The sequence below is a fragment of the Babylonia areolata genome, chromosome 23 (assembly GCF_041734735.1).
Source record: "Babylonia areolata isolate BAREFJ2019XMU chromosome 23, ASM4173473v1, whole genome shotgun sequence".
Taxonomy (NCBI): Eukaryota; Metazoa; Mollusca; class Gastropoda; order Neogastropoda; family Buccinidae; genus Babylonia; species Babylonia areolata.
The window spans coordinates 13,074,043-13,099,355 of NC_134898.1; the positions used below are offsets into that span (position 1 = coordinate 13,074,043).

A 25,313-nucleotide genomic window follows, 5' to 3' on the forward strand; every position below is an offset into this window, starting at 1 on the left:
GTTCGGTGGTAGGATAGGCCATAGTTTCTATACATCGCAGGCAGAATCCCCAGCTATTCTTAGCCACTGTCTTTTCTGTGTTTATACCACAAGGGAATTTTGTACTCTAAATTGACTGGCGGCGAAAGGGTTAATAGCCTTCATGCCTTGGTTTGGCCAAAACGAAATCGAAACATATAATTCTAATCTACAGCTGATATCTGAGGTCAATTTTCTCTTACCAAGAACATCCATATCAAGCGAAGTTCGATATGCTTTGTCAGGTAATCTAGACTCATGTATTCGCGTTGAGAATACAGCACATAGCGAATTCATATTTATGAAGATTGGGAACATGTTTGTTTCTCCACGGAACAAAATCATTACGTGTACGCATTTCTACGCCAAACCAAATTTTTAGCGTATATAAATGCAAGGTTTCAGTGGGACAACGCCGGAAAAAATGCAGAGAGAAAACGTTAATTAGACGATGGAACGCGCGCGCAAATGTTTGTGTGTGTGTGTGTGTGTGTGTGTGTGTGTGTGTGTGTGTGTGTGTGCGCGCGCTTAATAGATAGCGGATAGTAACTCGAGAAATGAAAGAAGTGAGATTAAAAATGTGTGTCACACAGACGGAGAGAGAACAAATCAGTGGAACAGATGGAGTCTTCCGTCGGACCGACGGATGAGTAGTCAGGCAGGCTTATCTGTCGGTGTGTGTCCTCATATGGGAGAAGAGGCCGGTTCAGGATGCGCAGCACTTCCCACAGGTGTTGCAAGGGAAAACGTCTCCAGAAGTTGAGCCCTGCTTCCTTCGCTCACGCTTCTCCTTAATGGCCAGCGTTCTCTTGTTTTCAAATGTCTTTATGCCACTAGAGCACAGCTTCCTCCAGCGAGAGCGGTCAAGGGCATCAGTTTCCCAGGAAGCGATGTCTATGTCACAGGCTTTGAGGTTTGTCTTCAAGGTGTCCTTGAAGCGCTTGCAGGGTCTTCCAAGTTCGCGGTGGCCTTCCTTCAGCTGGCCATACAGAAGTGGTATGATAAAGGGAGACAGTGTGTGTGTGTGTGTGTGTGTGTGTGTGTGTGTAAGTGATGTATTTATTTGTTAGTTATAAACATGCAATAAAATGTGAAAGACTATAGCCTACAGAGGGAAGCACTCGCAGCGCGCACTGTCAAGAGATTCCAGACATTGCTTTCATATTGCAAATGCTGGACGCGCACACACACACACACACACACACACACACACACACACACACACACACACACACACACACAGACACACACACACATACATATATATATATATATATTTTTTTTTTTTTTTTTTTTTTTTTTTTTCAACCAAGGAAGAGAGAAATGTCCTGTTTTCGTCATTATGCAGTCATCCTTCCGGTATTTTGGCACAGCCCTGATGGCAGTCGAAGCACTTCCGACAGGGGCGATCACCTTGTTACAATAACCAGATTGCCAGCCCTTAATCACATGCGCGGTCCATGTGAGGGTGGAGGTGGTGGGTGCAGATGTGTGTGTATGCACGTGCACATATGTGTGCTCGATGTGTACGCATGGTATGAGTGGATGCATGTGTTGTAGATAAACCCTTCGAAGTTTGAAGTAAAATTTGTGTGTATGCAGAAGCAAGCGAGGGATAGCGAGAGAGAGAGAGAGAGAGGGTGGGTTTGTGTGAATGAGTGTGTGTGTGTGTGTGTGTGTGTGTGTGTGTAAAAACGGAAGCTGTCATCTCTGCAAGTTTTCAAAATGCCGGAAGTGTTGAACACAAACAAACAAACAATCAAAACAGAACAAAACAAATCCCGGTAGAATTTCAGTAAAACTTTGCATTTTTTTTCTTGCCCTTTCACATGGAAGGGGATGCCGTAACCACTGATAATCTCTCAAAGCATGAAATTGATACCCCCCATCCACCACCCACAAACACCACCCACCACTCTCCACCCACTTCAGCACCCCAACCTGACGTTTTATTTTCTTGAAGTCCCGGAACACCTGTATGCCAATTCCGACCAACACTGCAAATAAAGTACCGGATACTGCAGTGAAATATTTCCAAGAAAACCACGGCTTCGAACAGGTTGATCATAAAACCGAAAGCCGAGAGGTCGCTAAACTATCATCTCTACGGCTGTGTGCCAGCATTGGGTGTCTCAAAAGAGTCATGTGCCGTTTATCATAATAAATACCAAACATTGGTGCCCAGTTCAGTTCAGTTACTCCAGGAGGCGTTACTGCGTTCGGACACATCCATATACGCTCACACCTGGCTGATCAGCAGCGTAACCCAACACGCTTAGTCAGGCCTCGAGGGAAAAAAACAGCAACCCAGCAAGAACAAAACCCGAGTGTGTGTACCTTTGAAGTACTGAAGGAATCGATGAGTGACTGTTTGAATCAATGAGTGAATGAATGCATGTCGTGCTCAATAGGGAGGGAGTGGGGGGAAGGCAGGGGGTGTGGGGGGGGGGGGGGGATATTGCGATTTTCTGGATATGGGCAAGTCAACCTGTGCAGTAGGGAGGAAGTGAGTAATGACTGCCTCAGACGCGTCTTCTCCTCTCTCTCTCTCTCTCTCTCTCTCTCTCTCTCTCTCTCACACACACACACACATACACGCACATATATCTATGTACACACACACACACACACACACGTGTGTGTGTGTGTGTGTGTGTGTGTGTAAATATATAAACTAAATGGATATATCAATAAGGAAATAAATACACACACACACGAAATAAATGAATGAATAAAATAGCTCTCGGACACAATAATATTCCTTTACCAGAAGCTTAATAAAACAACACACACACAAAAAAACAACAACAGCATCAACAACAAAAGAACACCACCACCGTATTATGGTTTATAATTATATCCACGCAACCGTTTCTTCTTCTCATGACTTTCTGACGAACAGCAGGTGCGAGGTCTGTATCGTATCACACGTGCAGCGAGAAGGGTGGCCAAGGGGGGAGAGAGCAGTGGGGTGGGGGAGGATGGAAGGAGGGGGCGGGGGGGGGGGGGGGTTATTATGCAACAGTGGAGCGAGGCAGATGGCGAGGCTGAAGGCTTCACAGTCTGTCGTATAGACTTCAAGTGGGGAGTTTAAATTAAAGGAGGTGGGGGAGAGACTGGTAAGGGGTAGTTAATGAGCCTCCGTGTGTGTGTGTGTGTGTGTGTGTGTGTGTGTGTGTGTTTGAATGCACGCGCGCGTGTGCGCGTGTTTGTATTGGTGGGGGATGTACGTATGTGTGTGTACGTGTACGTGTGTATGCGTATGTTTCTGTCTGTGTGTGCACGTATATGTGTGTGTGTGTGAGTGTGTGTATGCGTGTATGTGAGTGCGTGTGTGCTTCTGTGTGTGTGTGTGTGTATGTGCGTGCGTGTGCATGTGTGTGTGTGTGTGTGCGCGACGCGCGTGTGCGTGTCTGCATTGGTGATGGAGTGTAGGGTGTATGTATGTGTGTGTGTGTACGTGTGTATGCGTGTGTGTGTGTGTGTGTGTGTGTTTGTGTGAGTGCGTGTGTGCGTATGTGTCTGTGTGTGTTTGTGTGCGTGTGTGTAAGTGTGTGTTAGTGTGTGTGTTTGTGTTTGTGTGTGGTGTCTTGAGGTAGAAAAACAGAGTTGAGCATTTCTAGCTGGAGACTGGAACACGAACCATGTACGTCCTCTCCTGCTGATGACGTCAGATTTGATAAAGGAATATTTTCCTTTGTCCATGTTGTGCTTTTAGTGTTAGGAGTTCTTGGAAAACGAAACAAGAAGTACGCGCCACACACACACACACACACACACACAGTGACAGAAAGAATGCAAAAACAGTTCTCAACACTCACGAATACATTTCCAGTCATGTCTCAGATCAGACAGGACTGTTGTGTCTGGCAGCAAGCACTGCCCTTAGAATGGCTCGCAGGTATGCAGGCATGCATGCAGGGAACCGAACCCCAACCTCGGAAGCCTGGTGGATTGGCAAGAACAACACGGTCCGTGGCTCAAGTGACACAGGGGTAGGCCGGCGCAACAGCTGAGTGGTTAAAGAAATTGGACTTTCAGTCAGAGAGTCTTGGGTTAACCCTTTCACCGCCAGTCAATTTAGAGTACAGAATTCCCTTGTGGTATAAACACAGAAAAGACAGTGGCTAAGAACAGCTGGGGATTCCCTCTCCGATGTATAGAAAATATGGCCTATCCTACCACCTAACATTAAGAGCAGTAGGTTCATGGATAACAGACCAATGAATGGCCACCTTTCAGTGACATGGATCCTCTGCCAAGCCTGTGCATAAATGCGAGCTTGGCGGTGAAAGGTTTAACAAATCCGGTCGAGGCGTCTGATGGGTTAGGAGTGACTGGGGATTGTTCCGATCTCCCAGGGCAACAAATGTGCAGACGCGTTGGTGCCTGGCCCCCCCCCCCCCACGCCACCCCCTCCGTGTGCATATGCTCGTACAAGATCACATACGCATGTTAAAGACCCTGTAATCCATGTCAGCGTTCGGTGGGTTATGGAAACAAGAACAAAGCAAGCATGGCTTCCTTCGTCACAGTGGGGTAAAATAAATGTCCCCGGACGTAAATGCCCACTCCTTGATACAAGTGGACGTACTGAGGAGCTGCAGCCCACGAACGCAGGAGGAGGAGGAGGTGATACATGGGGAAGGGTGGTATTGTATTGTATTTCTCTTTTTATCACAACAGATTTCTCCGTGTGAAATTCGGGCTGCTGTCCCCAGGGAGAGCGCGTCGCTACAGCGCCACCCATTTTTTTTTCCTGCGTGCAGTTTATTTGTTTTTCCTATCGAAGTGGATTTTTCTACAGAATGTTGCCAAGAACAACCCTTTTGTTGCCGTGGGTTCTTTTACGTGCGCTAAGTGCATGCTGCACACGGGACCTCGGTTTATCGTCTCATCCGAATGACTAGCGTCCCGACCACCACTCACGGTCTAGCGGAGGGGGAGAAAATATCGACGGCTGAGCCGTGATTCGAACCAGCGCGCTCAGAGTCTCTCGCTTCCTTAGGCGGACGCGTTACCTCTTGGCCATCACTCCAGGTATAATTCCCTGCTGCACCAGTATGTGTGTTGTTGGGAGAAGAAGAAACAGAAGAAGAAACAGAAGCAGATACATGGGGAAGTGTGCTATCATTCCCTGCTGCACCAGTCCCTGTGTTGTTTCCACCACACCTTAGAATCGTGTGATCTGTACCTGAGACAGGAAGTCCCGTGGGAGGAGTCAGAGACTGGGAGATTCCAGGGGAAATTCCCACTGGGTGGGAGTGTGTGTGTGTGTGTGTGTGTGTGTGTGCGTGCGTGCGTGCGTGCGTGCGTACGTCAGAGATAGTGTGTGTTTGTGTTGCTTTCACATGTGATGGGATAACCATTCGTGATCTGTTGTGGGGGGGAAATTTTCAGTGAACAGGTGCATGCGTGCGTGAGTGCGTGTGTGTGTGTGTGTGTGTGTGACAGATAGAGAAAGAGAGAGAGAGGAGGGGGGAAGAGGGGAAGGGGGGGCACTGCGAGTTAATTAGGATGCCAACAGTAAATGATGGCCAGGTTTTCCCCCACGTGTCCCTGACCTTGTTGGGAGTGTGGCAGGAAGGAAATGGGGTCAAAGCCAGCGTTTTGTTTCCAGTTCACTGCACGTGCTCTTCGAAAAACACGTGACGCTGTTCCGTGCCACCCAGCTTCCGTGTGCGCTCCGACCTTGTTTATTTAGTCATTTTGTCATTCATGTACGCGTTTATTTATTTGATTATTGATTGAGTTAGTCATTTATACATCTATTCATTTGTTTGATAGTAATATATCCATTTATTCCTTTGATTATTAGCTTTTTTTTTCTTTTCTTATTCTTTGTTGTTGTTGTTTTTTTCTGGTGAAGCTGGACGAGCATCAGTGATGAGACAAATCAGAAAAAAACGGGTGTGGGGATGGAGGGGTGGATGTGGCGGTGTTGAGATCCAATGACCCAGTGTGTTTGTATTGATCTGTCTGTTTATCTGTTTTTCTATCTATATATCCGTCTGTCTATCTATCTACATGTCTGTCTGTCTGTATGCCCATGTATATATGTATGTATGTGTAATGATAATGAATACTGTGTCTGGTATGTATGTATGTATGTATTGTCTGTCTGTCTATGTATATATATACATGTGTGTATGTGTGTATGTATGTATGTATGTATCTGATATGTCTGTCTATGTATGTATGTATATCTGTCGATCTGTCTGTCTGTCTGTCTGTGTGTTTTTTCTGTGTATGTATGAAGCTATCAGTCAGTCAAAATGTATTGATTCACATATTCATTTATCAATTTCTCTCCCCCCCCCCCCCACCCCAACCCACCCATCCCCCGCCCCTCCCTTCCCGTAACCCTCACACCCACCCCAACAGATGCCGGAGGAGACCCTGGAGCGGCACGTCAAGTGGGCGGACGGGTTCGTGCTGGTGTACTCGGTGACTGACCGGGGCAGTCTGGAGGAGGCGCGGCGCCTCAAGGACGTGCTGTACACGCACCGTCACCAGGACACGCCGCTCGTGCTGGTGGCCAACAAATCGGACCTGCTGACCGCCAGGGCCGTGACGGAGGACGAGGGGCTGGAGCTGGCTGGGGAGATGGACTGCCCAAAGTACGAGCTGTCCGTGGCGGAGGGGTTCGCCGCCGTGGGAGACGCCATGGAGGAGCTGCTGTGTCAGCTGAAGCGCGAGTACGTCAAGAGCGTTACGAGCCCCGTGGGGCTGGGAGGCGTGGCCTCGGCGGGCTCCTCCTCCACGGGTCAGGGTCAAGGTCAGGGTGGCCCGGCCATGGAGAAGCGCTCGCGCCTGTACAACATGAAGAAGGCCTTCAAGAAGCGCATCGTGCGCAGTCGCAGCGACACATTTTGAGGTTGTTTTTTTTTTTTGTTTGTTTGTTTTTTGTTGTTTTTATTAAATAGCTCAGTTTATTTAAAGGACGTGCGTTCGCGTAAAAGTTTTTTTTGTTTTGTTTTGGTTTTTGGTAATTTGTTTTATTTTCATATATGTATTTGTTTTTAGTCTTTAAGTGGGTTGTTCTGCTCTTATCATGATATGAAATGACATGTTTTTATTTTGAGTTGATTAAAGATCGCGCGTTCGCTTAAAGTTTGTTTTTTCTATTTTATTTTATATTTCTTTCTTTTTTTTCTTCAATTTTCTGTGTTCTGTCCTCATCGTGATATGAAGTGAAGACTTTTGAAGAATTTTCACTGCTCTGACGAGTGGACAATTTTTTTTTGTCACAACCAAAAACACACATCTTTTCCGTTTTACAGGTCGCGTTGTTTGTTAGGGACATACCGGATGTGTCGTGTTCTGTATGTGGACGTAATTGTAAGTCGCCGAACGGAAAGTTCAAGACGAGGCTTGCTGTGTACATGCAGAACAAACCTTTAGGAAGGATCGTAAATGGGCTAAGACGTCTGAGACCGGATCCATGAACTGAGAATGATTGAGGCTTTTATAAGGCATGCCGTACAGAGACTACAACGATCCTTTCTGGTGCTCCTTTTTCTTTCTTATTTATTTTATTTATTTTACTAGCACCTGACAGTCGCATCCATACATTTTAAGGGCGAATACTGAACTGTATTGTATTACTCTTTTTGTTACAACAGATTTCTCTGTGTGAAATTCGGGCTGCTCTTCCCAGGGAGAGCGCGTCGCTACACCGAGAGCGCAACCCCTCCTTTTTTTTTCTTTTTTCTAAAAAAAAATTATGCCTGCAATTTTGTTTTCCTGGAAAGCTGGTTATATGCCCAGCAGATATTTTCTCGGACTGAAATCATTTTATAGAGACATTTTGCTGGCCACCTGCAGTGAGGCAGTTTTTTTTGTGATGGTGAAAATGGAAAACGAAACTGGGCTGGGAATGATAAATATTGATCGACTCGGACAATGCACAAAGACGATTTGCAACGTAATCAGTGTGTGTCATCTAATACCCCATGATCCCCTGTCGGTGCAGTCTGATCACTAGTCCACAGTTGGTGTAATTTGCGTTGGGGCTCTAAAACGTTTTTTTTTTTTTTTTTTTTTTAATATACAACGGTCGTAAAAACAACAAAAGTCTGATAGACATTGGTTTTAGACCTCATCTCACCTGCCGACGTATCCATAGACATCTGGTAATATTTGGCAGGCTTTCAAGGTCGGGCCGGCGAACTAGGTTTTTTTATATATAATTTTAAATGTGTGTGTGTGTGTGTGTGTGTGTATGTGTGGTCAGAGACCAAGGCTAACGTTAACATACAACTGGCAGATCCGGAGGAATCTTGTGAACAGTTCTGTGCGGCTCCCCAGAGACTCTTCACATGGATGAGGGAGTAGAAATATGTGGTCAGACATCTGCCTTTTCCATCTCTATTTATTTATTTATTTATTTTTGTCTAGCACATTTAGTGTAGGGTTATGGGTCAGTTTGACGCTTCGTTGGAATTTAAACTGAAACAGTGAGTTTAGCTTCATGATACTGAAACAGTGAGTTTGGTCACCTGAGAATGAAACAGTGAGTCACCTGAGAATGAAACTGAGTTTGGCCACCTGAAAATGAAACAGTGAGTGTGGCCGCATGAAACTGAAACTGGGAGTTCAGACACATGAGAATGAAACCGTGAGTTTAGACACCTGAAAATGAAATTGTGTTCAGCTACGTGAGACTGAGACAATGAATTAAGACCCCCTGAAACCGATACGTTGAGTTCGGACACCTGGTGAGCCGATGAACCCACCTACAGTTGTCTGTGGATGGCCGTGTCGTTGGCATGTGTAGGCCACTGCTTTCTAGTTTGGGGGTGGGGGTCGGGGGGATATATGTCACATACGACATGGTTTGCTGCTAAACCGATTGGATGATTATTTTTTGTTTATTATTTATTTGATCTGTGTTTATTTGAATAACGTGATTGCATGCACAAACACTGACTGAGTGAGTAGCTGTTTGATGTCTTGAGGAGTTAGAGTGGGATTTTTCATAATGTAAATATTTAAAATGATTTTTGCATTTTGATTACTGTGACGATGCATGAGGAAATCATGACGAAGTGAATTGTAATTTAGCTACCATGAAAGGGAAGTCACCCGCTGACCACCATGTTAGCCATTTTAACACTGGGCGTTTTAGGGTTTGTCGTCACCATAATCATGCTCAGTTACGTTGTTTTGAGATGTATTGAAAGATCATTTGCATAGTAATACTACTCATTATGTTTTCATCCAGAAGTTGTTTTGTCTGAGCAGGTAGAAGTTTACATCTGCTATTCACATACACATGGAAATGGTACAGCGTACACGAAATTGTGTGGAGTGGAATTTAGAACAATCATGTCACCATTTTTTTGTGCGTGAGATCAGCAACATGTGATATCCATAAGGCATGATTGTGTAGAGCTTTATTCAAAATCGATAGACTGTAAGCTTAACTTAAAAAAACAAAAAAACAACAACCAAAAAAAAACAATTGATATTGTGTCCTTCAGTGGAGCGGAAAGAATTGTCGATGTGGACAGCAGAGTATACAAGTGGTTGAAGTTCTCTTTTCTGTTCTCTGTTCTCGTTTGCCGATCAACCAGGCAAACCGAGTGCGGAAAATGCCGGTAGCATTGTGTGTGAAAACATGGCACTGACTGCACGTATCACAAGGTTTTAACAGTTGACGCGTGCTTCGTCTCCTATTTTTATTTTTATTTATCTGCTTGACAACACTTATCTAAATCACAAGAGATATTCGTGAACCTGCCAATGTTGTTGTTATTATTATTATTATTTTTTATTTTTTATTTTAGCAGCCAACGAAAGCTGAACAATGAAACGGGAAATGTTTCACATTTTAGAGAATTGTGAAAGCAGTGTTCTCCGAACGCGGAATCGTGGTCACTTATCTCTGTTGAGTCATGTACTCAAAATTTGGTTTACCGACCTTTGGCGTAGTTTGTAAGAACTCGGGTTTATTTCTTTGTTGGGGAAACAGACTAGTGAGACTGGCCTGTACCCAACGCTTTGTCATTATCATTAGTGATTCTACCAAGACACTTACGGTCCAATCTTAAGCACAAAGATTTGAAGGTTTGAGCAGGCGCCTTAATATAATATGTCAACAGTTGTCTGTGGTAGAAAAGCCATGTACCAGTTTATAGTCGGATGAGTATGTATTACTTGAATGTGTGAATACACACTGTGAAGTTGTTGGAATGTGTGTGGTGGTGTGGGGTTTGTTTTGTTATTTTTTTTCTCTTCATTTCTGTGTCAGTTTCTGCTAGTATTATTCGTATATTGTTTTAGAATAAGCAGTCCCTGTGTGTGTGTGTGTGTGTGTGTGTGTGTGTGTGTGTGTGTGTGTGTGTACAGGATTTGACATTTTTTGACGACCCTGCATGAATATTGTTTTCAGGACTGGGCTCGCATTAACGATCGTAGTTTGCTCATCGTTACGAAGTTTGACTAAGTCTATACATGGAATGTGCGCAGACTTGGGAGTGTTCTTAACGCAAAGCAAACTTAGCACTGCAAAGATCGTTCAGTGAACCCAGCCCTAGGTCCAGTCCCAGGTCTGAGGTAGCAAGAATCCGCTATGTGATGCCAAGAACGTGCGCCGCTCCTTGGGCAGTGCACTTAGACCCCTCAAGTATTCATCTGGGCAGAAACACAGGTTTTTCTTCCCCTGCCGCAGTTCGACCATCGCTTGATCTATGTAGTAACAATGCTGTTGTCTTAAAGAGCAGTGAAACGAACGAAACACTCGCGTGTTAGACCAAAGAATTCCCCACTCAGTTTGTTCATTGGGTTATGACGAATAATGATCTTTTTTCCCCCTTTAACTTTGTTCTTTTTCGTTTGATTATATTTTTGTCTCTGTTAACAACTGCATATATAATGCATCACTGGGTTTCTTATGATTGATGATGAATCCCCCCCCTCCCATCCTTCTCATCGGCATCTTAGGTGAAGATGGAACTGTTTTGTTGGAGACGATCACAAGTTATGGTGTATTGCCATTAAGGTTTTCATCACCATCATCATCATCATCATCGTCGTCGTCGTCGTTACCCCTTAAAGCGAGGACGGACCACGTGGAATGGTCCGTTGCCATGAAATGTTTCATGAGCTTTGTCATGTCGATTTGATTTTCCTATCATTTTCAAAAACCACCATCACATTTGTCATGATCGTCGGCGACATCGTCATCGTCATCATCGTCATCGTCGTCGTCATCCACAATGCCGTACTCGTCGACGTCGTCGTTATCGTCATCATTAGTGCCGTGTTCGCCGACGTGGATGTCGTCGTCATCGTCATCATCATCATCGTCGTCACCGTCGTCGTCATCATCATCAACATCGTTGTCGTTGTCATCATCGTCGACGTCGTCATCATCGTCGTCGTCGTCATTATCGTCGTCACCGTCGTCGTCATCATCATCAACATCGTTGTCGTTGTCATCATCGTCGACGTCGTCATCATCATCATCGTCGTCATTACCGTCGTCGTCGCCGTCGTCATCTCCGTGGAAGTGAGTGGCATCACGAGGTTGAGCTTTGCTTGTGGCATGGCAGTGGAGTTGAGTGTAACGAACTGTCGGTTTGCGTCCCTGGGGTAATGTTGCTCAAAGCTTTGGTCTTAGTGTTGTGGAGGTTTTCCTTGTCCCAGTGGGTAAGAGTCCCGGGTGTGAAGTCCATCTGGTGTCCCAGATTAAAATCCTGGCTGTCTGAAGAGGGGTGACGTCCTGGCTGTTCAAAGGGAAGTCCAGAAAAAAAAAAAGCGTGACGTAATGAGATCTATGACGTTTTGTTCCCGTCACTCTTTGGCCAGTGTTTGAGTTTTCTTTTTCCCCTTTCTAAGAAATGATGTTCAGGTTGTCTTCGCTTTGCACAGAATAATTTCGTTTGTTTGTTTTACCTTGAGCATCTGTATTTAGCTGACATTACGATCATTGTGTTCAGTGTGTTGGTGGATTGCGTGTGGCACGTGAAAACGTGCGTGCTGGCTCGGCTTGCGGAGAATTGGGAAAGCTTGTTCAGTGCATTGATAAGGGTGATGGTTGTGCTGATGACGATGACGACAATGACATCATTTTATGAACATGCCATGAGCGTTATTGTTAACATCATCATGCCATCATTATTGTCATCTTTGTCATACTTGCCACCATTACAGTTTATTCACCGTTGTGTTGTTTTTTTTCCTTCTCATTATCATGGATAACAAGGCCCACGACTGTGAATTAATCGCATAGAATGTTCGCGAATAAAATAAAAAAAATATATATATATATGAAAAAGGCTTATAACTATGGAATGATCTTGAAATCAAATGTAATGATGGACTAACAAGACTTAGGGCGTGATTAACGGAATAACAAGCTTCATTACTAGAATAACAGAGATACCCTACTGTTACGGAATTATGCAATAGCATATCAGTAGACTGTGGAAAAGCAAGGTATATATGACAGTGGAACGACGCGAAATCACGGCCCATGAGTCTGAAATGAAGGAATATCGAAGCTGAAAACTTGAAAATGGAATACCAAGTTCGTGACGATGGAATGAAAAGCCCCTAACTGTGGAATCATTGGAATAAGAAATATTCAGACTATTGGGATAGCAAAGCTTAATGGCTATGCAACGTCGGAATGACAAAGCTTAAGAGTGTTCAGTGACGGATTAGCTTGGATTCTGCGTGTGGGATTGCGGAATAACTCGACTTTTGATTGTGGATTGACGGAATAACCAGGCTTTTGATTGTGGATTGACGGAATAGCAAAGCGTTTTGATTGTGGATTGACAGAATAGAAAGGCTTTTTGCTTGGGGATTGACGGAATAGCATTGCTACCGATAGCAGAGTGACGGAATAGCAGGGTTTTTAATTGTGGATTGACGGAATAACAAAGCTTCTGATTGTGGATTGACGGAATAACAAAGCTTCTGATTGTGGATTGACGGAAAAACAAAGCCTCTGATTGTGGATTGACGGAAAAACAAAGCCTCTGATTGTGGATTGACGGAATAACAAAGCTTCTGATTGTGGATTGACGGAATAACAAAGCTTCTGATTGTGGATTGACGGAAAAACAAAGCCTCTGATTGTGGATTGACGGAATTGGAAAGCTTTTATAGTGGACTGGCGGAATAGCAAGGCTTATGATGGTGGATTGATGGAGTAACAAAGCTTTTGATTGTGGGCTGACGGAATAGGAAGACTTTTGATAGTGGATGGTAAGATTTTTTTTTTTTTTTTTTTTTTGTGGACTGACGGAATAGCAAGGCTAGTGGTGGCTGTGAAACAAGGCTTGTGACAGTGGATTACGTAAAACATCATTAAACACCACCATGGAGTAAAGGTTATAATTTTGTCAAACTGTGGAATAAATGAATAACAAGACTGGCGATTGTGCAACAAATAAACAAGGCTAGAGATTACGTAACGATGAAACAACAATGGTAGTTATAGTGCAATAAAACGAAAAGGTTTCTAGCCGGGTGTGCAGTCATAGAACAAGGCTGACGATATGCAGTGATGGAACAAGTAACGAGGCTGCGGTTTGTGCAGTAACGGAACAACATGAAGGCTGAAATTTGGTAATTATAGAACAACAACTTGAAGCATGACATTAGGCAATAATAACGAAGACAGTGTGGAATAGTAGAATTATAATGTTTCGCAAGTCAAGGGCATCGTCTTATGCAATGATTGTGCATCTTAACCCATTTGTGTGTCAGTGCTTCATTTTACTTGCACGGTGACATTTACCCTTGCTCATCTTTGAATCGTACTATGTACAGTCCATATCTTCTGAAAACGTTTCAGAGGCGCCGTATTTAGTTACCTGTTCGTGTACTATTTATCAGTTTACGTAGCTGTGCATTTGTCTATTATTTGATATTATTATTTATTGATTTACCGACCACTGCATTGTATTGTCTGGTATAAAGAGTGCTGACATGTCCATGGATGACCACTTTGCAGGTATCTTGAGAGTGTGTGTGTGTGTGTGTGTGTGTGTGTGTGTGTGTGTGTGTGTGTGTGTGTGTGCGTGCGTGTGTGTGCGTGCGTGCATTTGTGTGTGCTATTTTTATATCCAGCGGGGTGGGTTATTTTATTTTTTTTAGATCCTCTGGCGAAATACTGACGGGATGGTCAAGGTCAGAGGAATGCCCAAGTCTGGCGCATGTACACGAATATGAATGTACTTGTACCTGATTTTCTTTTCCATATTTTTGTTTGTTCGTTTGAGTTTTTTTTTTTTTTTTATTCTTCCTTTTTTTTTTTATCTTCAGGATCAAAAGAATCGGTGTCCAGTTTTTATTTTTTTCGAATTTTTTTTTAAGCGCTGATGTGACCGTATGTTTTCGGCTGGGCTATAAACTACAGAGCTAAAAAGAAAAACAGCTACAAAGGTTAATAAAACACACACACACACACACACACACACACACACACACACACACACCTACAAATGTAATTAAAAAAACAAAAGTAAAAAAAAAAAAAAAAAGCTAAAGAGGAAAAAAACAACAACCCACAAAAGTAAAAAAAAAATGCAAATGTTGAAAAAACTGCAAAGGTAAAACAAAAACTACAAAGGTTTATATATATATATATAAGCACCTACAAAGGTAAACTCAAATTGTTGCCCCCGGTCCCCTTTCTTTCACAGATCTCCCCCCCCCCTACCCACCCCCATCCACCCCACCCCCCTAGCCCCATCCACCCCCCTCCCCACTCCCATCCAACCCCCACCCCCATCCATCCCCTATCCACCCCATTAATAACCCCTGTTGGGACATCACAGTCTGTTTCTGTTGTGATAGTTCAGTTCAGTTCAGATCAGTTCAATAATACTTTATTGATCCATCTTTGCATGGAAATTGTATAATGTCTTCCTTCTCAGCTCTTCTCTTCTTCACATGAATGACAGGTATAATAGAGATTAGCATTCTTCCTTTTCTTTTTGGTTTATTGTCTATTCACTACGAGGTGATTAATCAAGACAAACATTAGCATCATGCACCATGGACAACCCTTCTCATCGTAACTCAGCCTTCTGGAAATCCCGTGATATGTATTTTTTTTTTCTCTTTCTTTTCTCTTTTTTTTCTGATCCTTCCTGTTATTTCTCTCGTCTCTTTCATTTCTCATTTTCTGCTTCAAACAGTTCAGTCACCTTTACTTAAATTTTTATTTTTTTATTTTTTATTTTTTTAATTTTTTTTTTGTAATTTCTTAAAGTGTGTGTGTGTTTTTTTTGTTTTTTTTTTTAATTCAACCCACCCCCCCACCCCAAATCCCCACTGTCTCTCTGCACTTTATTGATGAGCAACATCAAGTTTTCTCGCTCTTTTTTTTTCTTTTCTTTTTTTCTAGCACTCAGAAAATGCTCGTTGGCAGTTAATGGGTTCCTTTTTTTTTATATAAGTATTTTGTGATTGTATTTTCAGTTGTTGCTTTTTTATTTACCGTCTTGTAAAACGTTCTACGGAATAATAGACGACAGAGGCGTATCCTATAATACGACTTCACATGGTAATTGGACAATATTTCGGGGGAGTTCTGGTTTATTATTTGTTTGTGGTTGTTTTTTTTCGCACCTAGGAAAAACGACTTGGCTCTTGGCTGTGTTTTTGGCTGTACACGCATATATCTATCTATCTGTCTAGACAGACAGAGACAAGAGAGAGAGAGAGAGAGAGAGAGAGAGAGCAGTTCTTCACTTTTCCACGTGTGCGTTTCGTTTTCAGGACAGAGATGTACAGATGTGAAAGAAGCAGAAAACAGGGTCTGAGTCATTCACACAATCTGTAAAGGTAGGCAGAGAGAGAGAGAGAGAGAGAGAGAGAGGAGAGAGAGAGAGACACACACACACACAGGCAGATAGACAAGACAGAGGCAGAGAGATAGAGTTTCATTCTCGAAGAAAAAACCACACACACACACACACACACACACACACACACAAACAAACAAACAAAAACCAACCAGTCTAGCATGTGTTGCAGTCTATAATAACTTTTCCGCATGCTCGTAACATGTCTTGGGCCGCAGAGAAAAATGTGCTCGTACGTACGCATGCACCAGTTGTTCACGCCATGTAATATAGACACAACAGCTTGAGAGAGACACAGACAGACAGACAGATTCCCAAATTTATGTTGTTGCCGTAGCTTTTTATTTAATTTAATTGTTGTTGTAATCTTGAATATTTTGGAGACATCATAACTGTAAGACGAACGCTTCCCTCCCCCCCCCTCCCCCCTCCTCCTCCTACAGCTCCGAAGCCTCCCCTCCTCCTCCCGCCCTCACACACACACGCACACACACACAAACACAAACACACGCACTCACGCCCACACACACGCATACATATACCCTCATGCACACACACACACACACACACACACACACACACTCTACACACAGAGACATGTACACACTGGCACACATGCACATTTTACCCCATTCCTCAGACCGCCCTCGTCATAAAAAGGGTCAATGCCCTTCTGATAAAGCACACAGAAAGTGTTATAACATTTCCATCCCCACATCGCCATCCAGTTAACTTTCCACCTCCCCTCTTTCTTTCTGTCCCCCTCTCTCTTTCTCTCACCATCTCTCGTTGTGTATGTGTGTGTGCGCGCGCGCTCGCATGCTCGACTGTGTGTGTGTGTGTGTGTGTGTGTGTGTGTGTGTGTGTGCTTGTCTGTCTGTCCGTGTCTGTGCGCGAAATCAGCGAGGATAAATGTTTATTCTCCCACATAACCTTGTGTGTGTGTGTGTGTGTACGAAAAATCAGCGAGAAGAGGAATGACTATCACTGATGTTATTTTGCTGGAGGCTTTTGAAGATGATAGGACCGTTGATTGGTTCAGCCGCGGGCGCACTTCGGTGAAACGCGAAAAAGATGTCCACACCTTTGTCCATATCACCACCACACTGTTGAGCAGCAGATAAGAGCTGGATGCGTTGGTGAGGGAAGGAAATTAGGCTACAGTGGTGTTGGAACAGCGACAACTGAAGTGGTATGGAGGTAATGAATTTTGTGTCTTTCATCTTTGTAGTGTTGTATTTATATTTTTTTTTATGGAGCGAGGATGAAGGGGGGGGGGGGGGCGCTTTCTTTCTGTTTGTCTTTTTACCCTCATACCTCACACTCTCTCTCTTTGTGTGTGTGTGTGCGTGCGCGCACGCAGGTGTCGCTTTGACTGTCTACCTCAATTTGTATGTGCATGCGTGCGTGCAGAAAAGAGAGAGAGAGAGAGAGCGCGCGCGCCTTTGACAAGAAAAATATAAGTCACTGGCGTGAGATAGACCAGCACCTTTTGAAGATGATACGGCTGGAGATGGTTTGCAGACAGAACGGCGAATCCCAGAAACAGCAACATTGGCATTCACGTGGGTGGTAATTTTGTGTCTTTTCTTATCAGTATAAGTATGGCTTGGAGACACAGCCAGACACTTGGTTTCACAAACACATGGGGAAGCTTTCAAAATGATTACGAAAGAACAAACACTGCAATCACGAATTTCGCCACTATTATTATGAATTGTACATACAAAAACCCACACACTTTTGGAACAGATTCAAGAGGAAAAGAAATATCTTGGTCTTACGGGAATATGAATCGAATAAAAGGGAGCGTGTGGTTACAGATAAAAAAGACCACCAGACTTTACATTCAGTGTGTGTGAGAAGGGGAGGGGGTAAGGGTAGGAGGATGAGAGAAAGGCGTTGGCGTGATGTAACCATGTCGTAGCCAACACCCTGTGTCATTCTGAACGTGAGAATGCGGTGTTGAGGTTAATCCCTTGGAGTTTTGTTTCAATCGTAAGTACCAGTACCAGGGCTTGAAACCCACCCCACCCGTCAACACCAAAACTGTTTTAAGTTTGATTATAAACATTGGCAATATCCACATTTCTTCCCCTGTACTCTTTCCATTCAATTTTGTTTCGAAGCAGGAAAAAGTTGTAAACAGTATTTATTAAAATGTCATAAAACCAGTTTACAACTTTTCCCGTCTTCGAACGAAACGAATGAATGTGGATATTGCCTGAACATTAAAAGTATGTCGTTTTCCAGCCTGTTTTTTTTTTTTTTAATGCAGAGCCAAGTCGTTCAAATCAAATCAAATTATGGTGCTTAGATCCTCGCCGACCACTGAGGCCATCTCAAGGCTATCGCCACGTTAATACCTACTACAAGTCAAGGGTAAATGTAAAAACAAAAACCAATAAAAACATGTCACCGCTTAAGCTTTCCACTCAAAGTTTAAAAACCTTCCATAGTTTAAAACCTTCAAATCTGATAAAAATTGTTCACTTCTTTCAAGAAGTTCATCAGCGTCCACGGAGGGACATAACGAAACAAAGTCTTCAGAGAAACCGCCGTGTAATGTCTGTGTCTAACGTCGTGCAGCCGAGTCGTTTGCTCCTCTTCTGGTCGCTCACTCAAGGGAACTCACCCCCGAAGACCTTTGTCAAATCCAAACTTACCTGAATAGGCAAAATCACGTTTCAAAAACACTCCGATTGAGTTGATTGCTGGTGAGAATTTCTTGAACAGGCTCAACATGACATACGTTTCTTTCTTTTTGTGCTTAGCAATGAGGAACCATATGCATGTAACTGTATTTTAAATTATGATTTTTGTTTTTGTTATTTCTTCTTAAAAAATAAGAACACGGAACATTTCACTAAGAAAAATTATCTATGAACAGCAAATGTTAATATTTGGCTGTTTAATATTCTTGATATTTCTCGGATCTGAAAAAAACAGATTGAAAGAAAATCAAAAATATATTTCCAAATAAAAACACCTACTAAAAAATACCTACTAAAAACAAAGTTTTCTTGAATCGATATGTCATTCAAGGCAAATGAAAACATTCGATTTAAAAACAACAACAAAAAACAAAACGACAACAACAACAACAGTGGAATGAAAGAATGTCTAAGCGGATTATCTCGAAACTGGAGCTTCACTGTGTCTGATGTTTTAATAATAACAATAAGAACAACAACAACAACGATACTACTACCACCACTACTTATAATGATGATATTAATGATAATAAGAAGAGAAGAAGAACAACAACAACAACACTGAACAACAAGAACACAGAAAAATGAAGCACCGAGAGCTCCAACAGCAACAGTTGTAACGTCAGGTCATGCGAGTGTCGCCCTGATGTGGTGTCATTCATGAAAAAAGTTATTTCCGAAAACGTAAGAATGTCATTGTATGGCTTGACAAGAAGACAACGGGTGACAACAACTGACCTGAACGTGTTGCACGAACACTGAGTGCACAGCTCGATGCACCACACAGCAACAGCAAGAGCACGGGAACGAGAGAAACAGCACTGACAATAGGTGACAATGTTGAGCGAACAAATTCGCAGAGCTTTTCAGTACTTGTACCCCATTGTGTTTTCAAAGACAGGTGAGCTGAAAAAAAACATGAGGGCTCTTGAGAACTCAAACTTCCAACGCCGATGGGATTTGACTGGCCTTCGTTTTGGGTGTACGTTGCAGCCGAAGACATCAACAGTGACACGGACATGGGAGCATAGTCATGAAGCAAGGAGTACTGGCACATACTCTGGCCATTTCGCCCAGTTTACACACTCCAAGAGGAAAAGTGTCCACCCCTCCCTTCTACTCCCTTGTCAGAGGTGCTGTCCGTCAAATGATAAAGGTAAGTTAGGTAATGTCCTATTTTAGCGTCCTAAATATTACTGTAAGTCTCAGCAATAGCAACTCTATTTCTTTGTCGTCGTCAAGCTGAGCAGCCTTATGAAAGTTTTTTTTTCGCTAGTAAAAAAAAAAAAAAAAAATTAAAAAGAAAAAGAAAAGGTCGTCAAGCAAGTCAATAGATATTGACCAAAAACCGAAGAAGTTATTTCATGTCAAGTAGCTTTGTTGTGAGACGAAGGAAAGGATTCTTCCTTCCACACACACCCCTAATCCTCTTCACTCAATCGTTCTTCCAATAGAATTAAGGTTTTACTAAGCGAGTAAATGTACAAATTTATCTAGAAATATCAAAGGAACACGGGCGTCGGTGAAAAAATGGAGAAATTAAGTAATGCACACACACACACACACACACACACACACAGCTTAAAATCCAAAACAAGAAGGGATATAAGTACTTATTGTATTTCTATTTCTATATAATTCAGATTTTGTCATTTGATTCCAACATTGATCTACCGACAGAGGAATCCGTTTACAAACAGCAGTTGACAAGCACCTGTACAGAATTGCAGGAGAAGCGTTACAGTGGCAGCCAGCTGAACACAGCGGGGCCACACACAGACGGCATGAAGACAGACAGACAGGTTGTAGAGGGATGAGAGAAGAAACCAGGTGCCAGTCTACCCCACGTAGAGACTGATGGACGCTGTTCACAGGTATCTGTGGGACGATTTTAGGGTGAAGCTGCATCTTTGGATCTCTGTTGCTGTCTGGATGGTTGGCTAGATAAGTGTGTTGTTTATTGAACAGTATTAGACAAAACAAAAAAAGTGGGGTTTGAAGTTGGAACAGGGGTGATCGTGTATATAACTGGGTATGGGAAAAGTGGCTGTGTGTGTGTGTGTGTGTGTGTGTGTGTTTGTGTATGTGTGAGCGCACGCGCGCGTAATTTTCTGATGCTTTAATATTTAATCATTTGAATATTTATCTATGTGTGTGTGTATGGATGCGTGTGCGTATTTGGGTGGTTTCGGTTTTACGTAAAAAAACCAAAAAAAACATTACAATATAATACACTGTGTTGGTGTTCTAGTGGTGTCTGTTTAGTGTTAGGTCCTGACATGCCATGTGAAACACAGTTACACTGGTGTCAGTGGTGTAAGTCTTTACTCGCTGAATTTTCTCCGGTGGCTTCAGCGCACTGTAAAATAGGTTCCTCCGTACTTCACGTTGACAGCGTGCTGTGATTTTGGTTATGCCATTACGGCATCTGTCTCATTGTCCGAGTAGATCTGCTGAGGTCCTGGTGGAGTGAGAATAGCGTTAGACAGGCCTCGTCTCACTGCCCATCTATGTGAGGTGGTCATCTTGTGTTGGTGTGTCCTTTTCAGTGACCAGCTGAATGTTTTCACAATTACAATAGCAGTGTGTCTTTATTGTCCAGTTTCAAACAGACGATTGTCTTTGGTCACTACTACTGCTGCGAATTTAACAAAATACAATAGCACACTTATGAAAGATGTCATCAAAATCCACAAGAACAAATCCAGCAGAAAACATAAAAAAATAAACGTGAAGAATAGGACCATCGAGCCAATATTCTTGTTATTTATCAGTTCACCTTCCGTACACACATGCGCGCAACTCGCGTCCCAATAAATACACTTATGGGTATCTCTCTTTCTCACACACATTTTTTTCGTTCCGGTTTTTTTCAGTGAAGCGTTAGACAGGTCCCTTCTCACAGCCCATGTTCTGTTGGTAGCATTGTATCGTTAGATAGGTCTTTGTTGCTCTCTTGGTACCAGTGTATCGTTAGATAGGTCTTTGTTGCTCTCTTGGTACCAGTGTATCGTTAGATAGGTCTTTGTTGCTCTCTTGGTACCAGTGTATCGTTAGATAGGTCTTTGTTGTACTGTAGGTACCAGTGTATCGTTAGATAGGTCTTTGTTGTTTTGTTGGAACCAGTGTGTCGTTAGATAGGTCTTTGTTGTTCTGTTGGTACCAGCGTATCGTTAGATAGGTCCCTTCTTACTGCCCATCTTGTTCTGTTGGTACCAGTGTATCGTTAGATAGGTCTTTGTTGTTCTGTTGGTACCAGCGTATCGTTAGATAGGTCTTTGTTGTTCTGTTGGTACCAGCGTATCGTTAGATAGGTCCCTTCTCACTGTCCGTGTTGTTCTGTTGGAACCAGTGTATCAGATAGATCCTTCTTACTGCCCATGTTGTTCTGTTGGAACCAGTGTATCATAGTTCTGTTGGTACCAGTGTACCGTTAGACAGGTCCTTGTCACTGTCCATGTTGTTCTGTTGGAACCAGTGTATCATAGTTCTGTTGGTACCAGTGTACCGTTAGACAGGTCCTTGTCACTGTCCATGTTGTTCTGTTGGAACCAGTGTATCGTTAGATAGGTCCTTCAAACTGCCCATGTTGTTCTGTTAGCTGTGCTTGACTGTGTGTATACATATGTATGTGTACATAACTACATGCATGTATGTGAATGTATTGTGTGTGCGTGTGTTTATGTAAGTTTGTGCCTGCGTATGTGTGCGTATGTGTTAGGGTAGCTGTTAGATACACATGTTAAAATGTATGTATGCAGTGTGTGTGTGTGTGTGTAATCACATTTTGGTGTGTGTATGTAACATAGATGTTTTATGTTAACAAAAGCGTTTTTGTAAAGCACCTAGAGCAGATTTCTGGATAGTGTGCTATATAATTATCCATTATTATTATTACCAGTGTGTCGTTAGATAGGTCCTTGTCACTGTCCATGTTGTTCTGTTGGAACCAGTGTATCATAGTTGTTCTGTTGGAACCAGTGTATCGTAGCTGTTCTGTTGGAACCAGTGTATCATCAGGTAGGTCCCTTCGCACTGCCCATGTTGTTCAGTGGGTACAAGTGTATCGTTAGATAGGTCCTTGTCACTGTCAATGTGGTTCTGTTGGTACCAGTGAATCGTTAGACAGGTCCTGCCCATGTTCTGTTGGAACCATTGTATCATAGTTGTTCTGTTGGAACCATTGTATCATAGTTGTTCTGTTGGAACCAGTGTACCACAGTTGTTCTTTTGGAACCAGTGTATCGTTAGGTAGGTCCCTTATTACTGTCCATATTGTTCTGTTGGTAGCAGTGTATCGTTAGAATGGCCCCTTTTCACTGCCCATTTTCTCTGTTAGTACTCATTTTACAGTTTACTTTTAATTAGTTGGAACATTTCGCTGCTGCGGTGCTTTATCATTGATAGAAATCATGCATAATTTTTTGCAAATAAAGAGAGCTGAAATTTAAAGCCTTTATAAAACAGTGCATTTTTTTTTTAAATATCTGTACTCCGAAAAAAGACGTGAATATTTCTAAATACTTCGGGGGCAGATTATTCAACAATGATAAAACATGCATGAACCTTATTTTTACCTATTATTAGAGGCGGAGGGGTAGGCGTGGTAAGGGGTGAGGAGTATATCAATTATTATGAAGACTATTATTAAAGACAACAGCAGGTGTGTGATAACTGTTCATCCGCAGAATAACGATGGAATTCCGAGTACGCAAAACAGAAGCAACTGCTAATTGCAGTATGTTTTCTCTCTTCAACACGAGAAGTAATAGTTCTGTTTTTATGGTGAAAAAATAACGCGATCTTATTACGAAAAAAAAACAAGTTTGCATTATTGTAATTTTTTTTTTTATTATTTTTTTTTTTCGGTTTTTGTGTGTGTGTTTTGTTAGCTGAATGGTGTAATGCGACATTACGGGTTTCCCTCTTGTGTGGTATCCTGGTGGCGGTATCGGGAAAAGCCTTATCAATATCTACAGTCTTGCCAAGTTTGGCGTCTTAATAGATTGTAGATCCCGAGAAAGTGCCAACGTGGAAGTCTATTGCGCGCTCGCACGAGCGCACACACACTGGTACGCACTCACACACTGGCACGCACGCGCGCTCACTCACATACACAGAAAGCACGTACTGGCGGACAACCGAAACAGGTGAAATCATAGACTTACTTTTTATTTCTTAATACGCGAGAGCCAAAAATGCACAACCGCTTCTCACGTCAAGTGAAAATTATTTTTTTCTTGTACGTTCAACTTGAAGGCACGTATGCACACATTCCTGCACGTGCAAGGCGACGGAAATATTGGAAATACGAGCGAGAGAGAGAGAGAGGAGAGATGAGATGGAAAGGAACAGAGACGGGAGAGGAAGGAGAAAGTGGGGGTGAAGTAAAGAGAGGGATGAAATGGGGAGAAATGAGGGGGAAGAGAGAGAGAGAGAATGCATACACGCGAGCCCAGGCGCACACACTGCAGACAACAAAACATAGACAATACCTTGGCACTCAATGAAAACTCTTTATTGCTGATTCACTCCCCAACACATGGAGAGGAAAGACAGGGAAAGGGGGAACAGCATGTTACAGGGATATGTCTGTCTCACACGCTCCAGCTGTCTCTCGCACACACACACAGAGGGTAAATGCAGTACCAGACTGCGACAGTAAACTGCGTAACGTTGCTATACATTGTGCGGTTTGGGCTTTTATATAATATGAAGAACACACACTGCAGTAGTAATAGTAGTACAAGGTGTCGTCAGGATTCAGAAAACATGGTTTGTGTTCAGCAGACCGCACTTGTGAACGCCATTTTCACACATCTCTCTGACAGTGACAAAAAACCCCAAAACAACAACACATTTTTCTTTTTAAATTATTTGACATTTAACAAAATATGTAAGTCATGAACGTTCGTCTCAAATGTACTGAACGAAAAGTGGACTGTTAATACCAGTGTATCATAGTTGTACATGTGTGTGTGCGCGCGCACGTGCGCAAGTACATCAGCGCGAGTTATGTGTAGGTATTCGCGCTTGTGTGAGGCAAGGATCAGAAAAGACATTGAAAGAAAAGAAACCTAACTGCAACAAAGAACATACGATGCATAGGATAAATCACAAAATCTAACTCAAAACCAAGAAAGACAACAACAATAAGGCAAATTCCGAACTGCAAGGGAAACACAACAAATGCCTTTCTAGAAACTTTATTGAAATACATCATTAACGAAATATATCATTAACTTTATTAAAATACATCAGCAAATAATGCCGAGGCAAAGCATAAAAAGGAGTACCCCGCACTGAAACAAATGATGTAAAATCACAGTACGACTCAACAGCCAGAAAACAATGGCCTAAAATTTATTTTATTTTCACAACTTAAGTGATATACAGTGCACGGTACCGAAGAATTCTAATAGAGCATACCTTCCACATACAGAAGTGCGCGTGCACTTACAGAGTACCAGCAAACGGGCTGTCAAGAGAAGGATTTCAAAAGAGAAACGGTATTGAAATATTGCCGGTAAGCACAGAACATGTTATGATGATATGAATATTTTTTTTCTTAACACCAGAGTTCATACAAGCGTAAAAACTTTTTTCAGTAGAAGTGTAAAAAAAAAAAAAAAAGACCCCCCCCACCCCCCCCGAAAAAAAAAAAGAAGGAAAAAAACCTCTAAAAATTACCCATATGGTTTAGTGCTCAGTCCACGTGACTGCAGCGCCTGTCGACATGTTTGGATGGAAA

At 42.7% G+C, this 25,313-nt stretch overlaps 1 protein-coding gene across 1 annotated transcript in view; it reads left to right on the forward strand.

The window, feature by feature from the left end:
• Window positions 1-8,782, forward strand: part of LOC143298003 (ras-related and estrogen-regulated growth inhibitor-like) — a 138,647-nt gene extending 129,865 nt beyond the window's left edge. The window contains exon 5 of the mRNA XM_076610648.1: window positions 6,403-8,782. Coding sequence (XP_076466763.1) covers window positions 6,403-6,894 — 492 coding nt within the window. The 3' untranslated portion in view covers window positions 6,895-8,782. The remainder of the gene's footprint in view (window positions 1-6,402) is intronic.
• The last annotated feature ends 16,531 nt before the right edge of the window (window positions 8,783-25,313 follow it).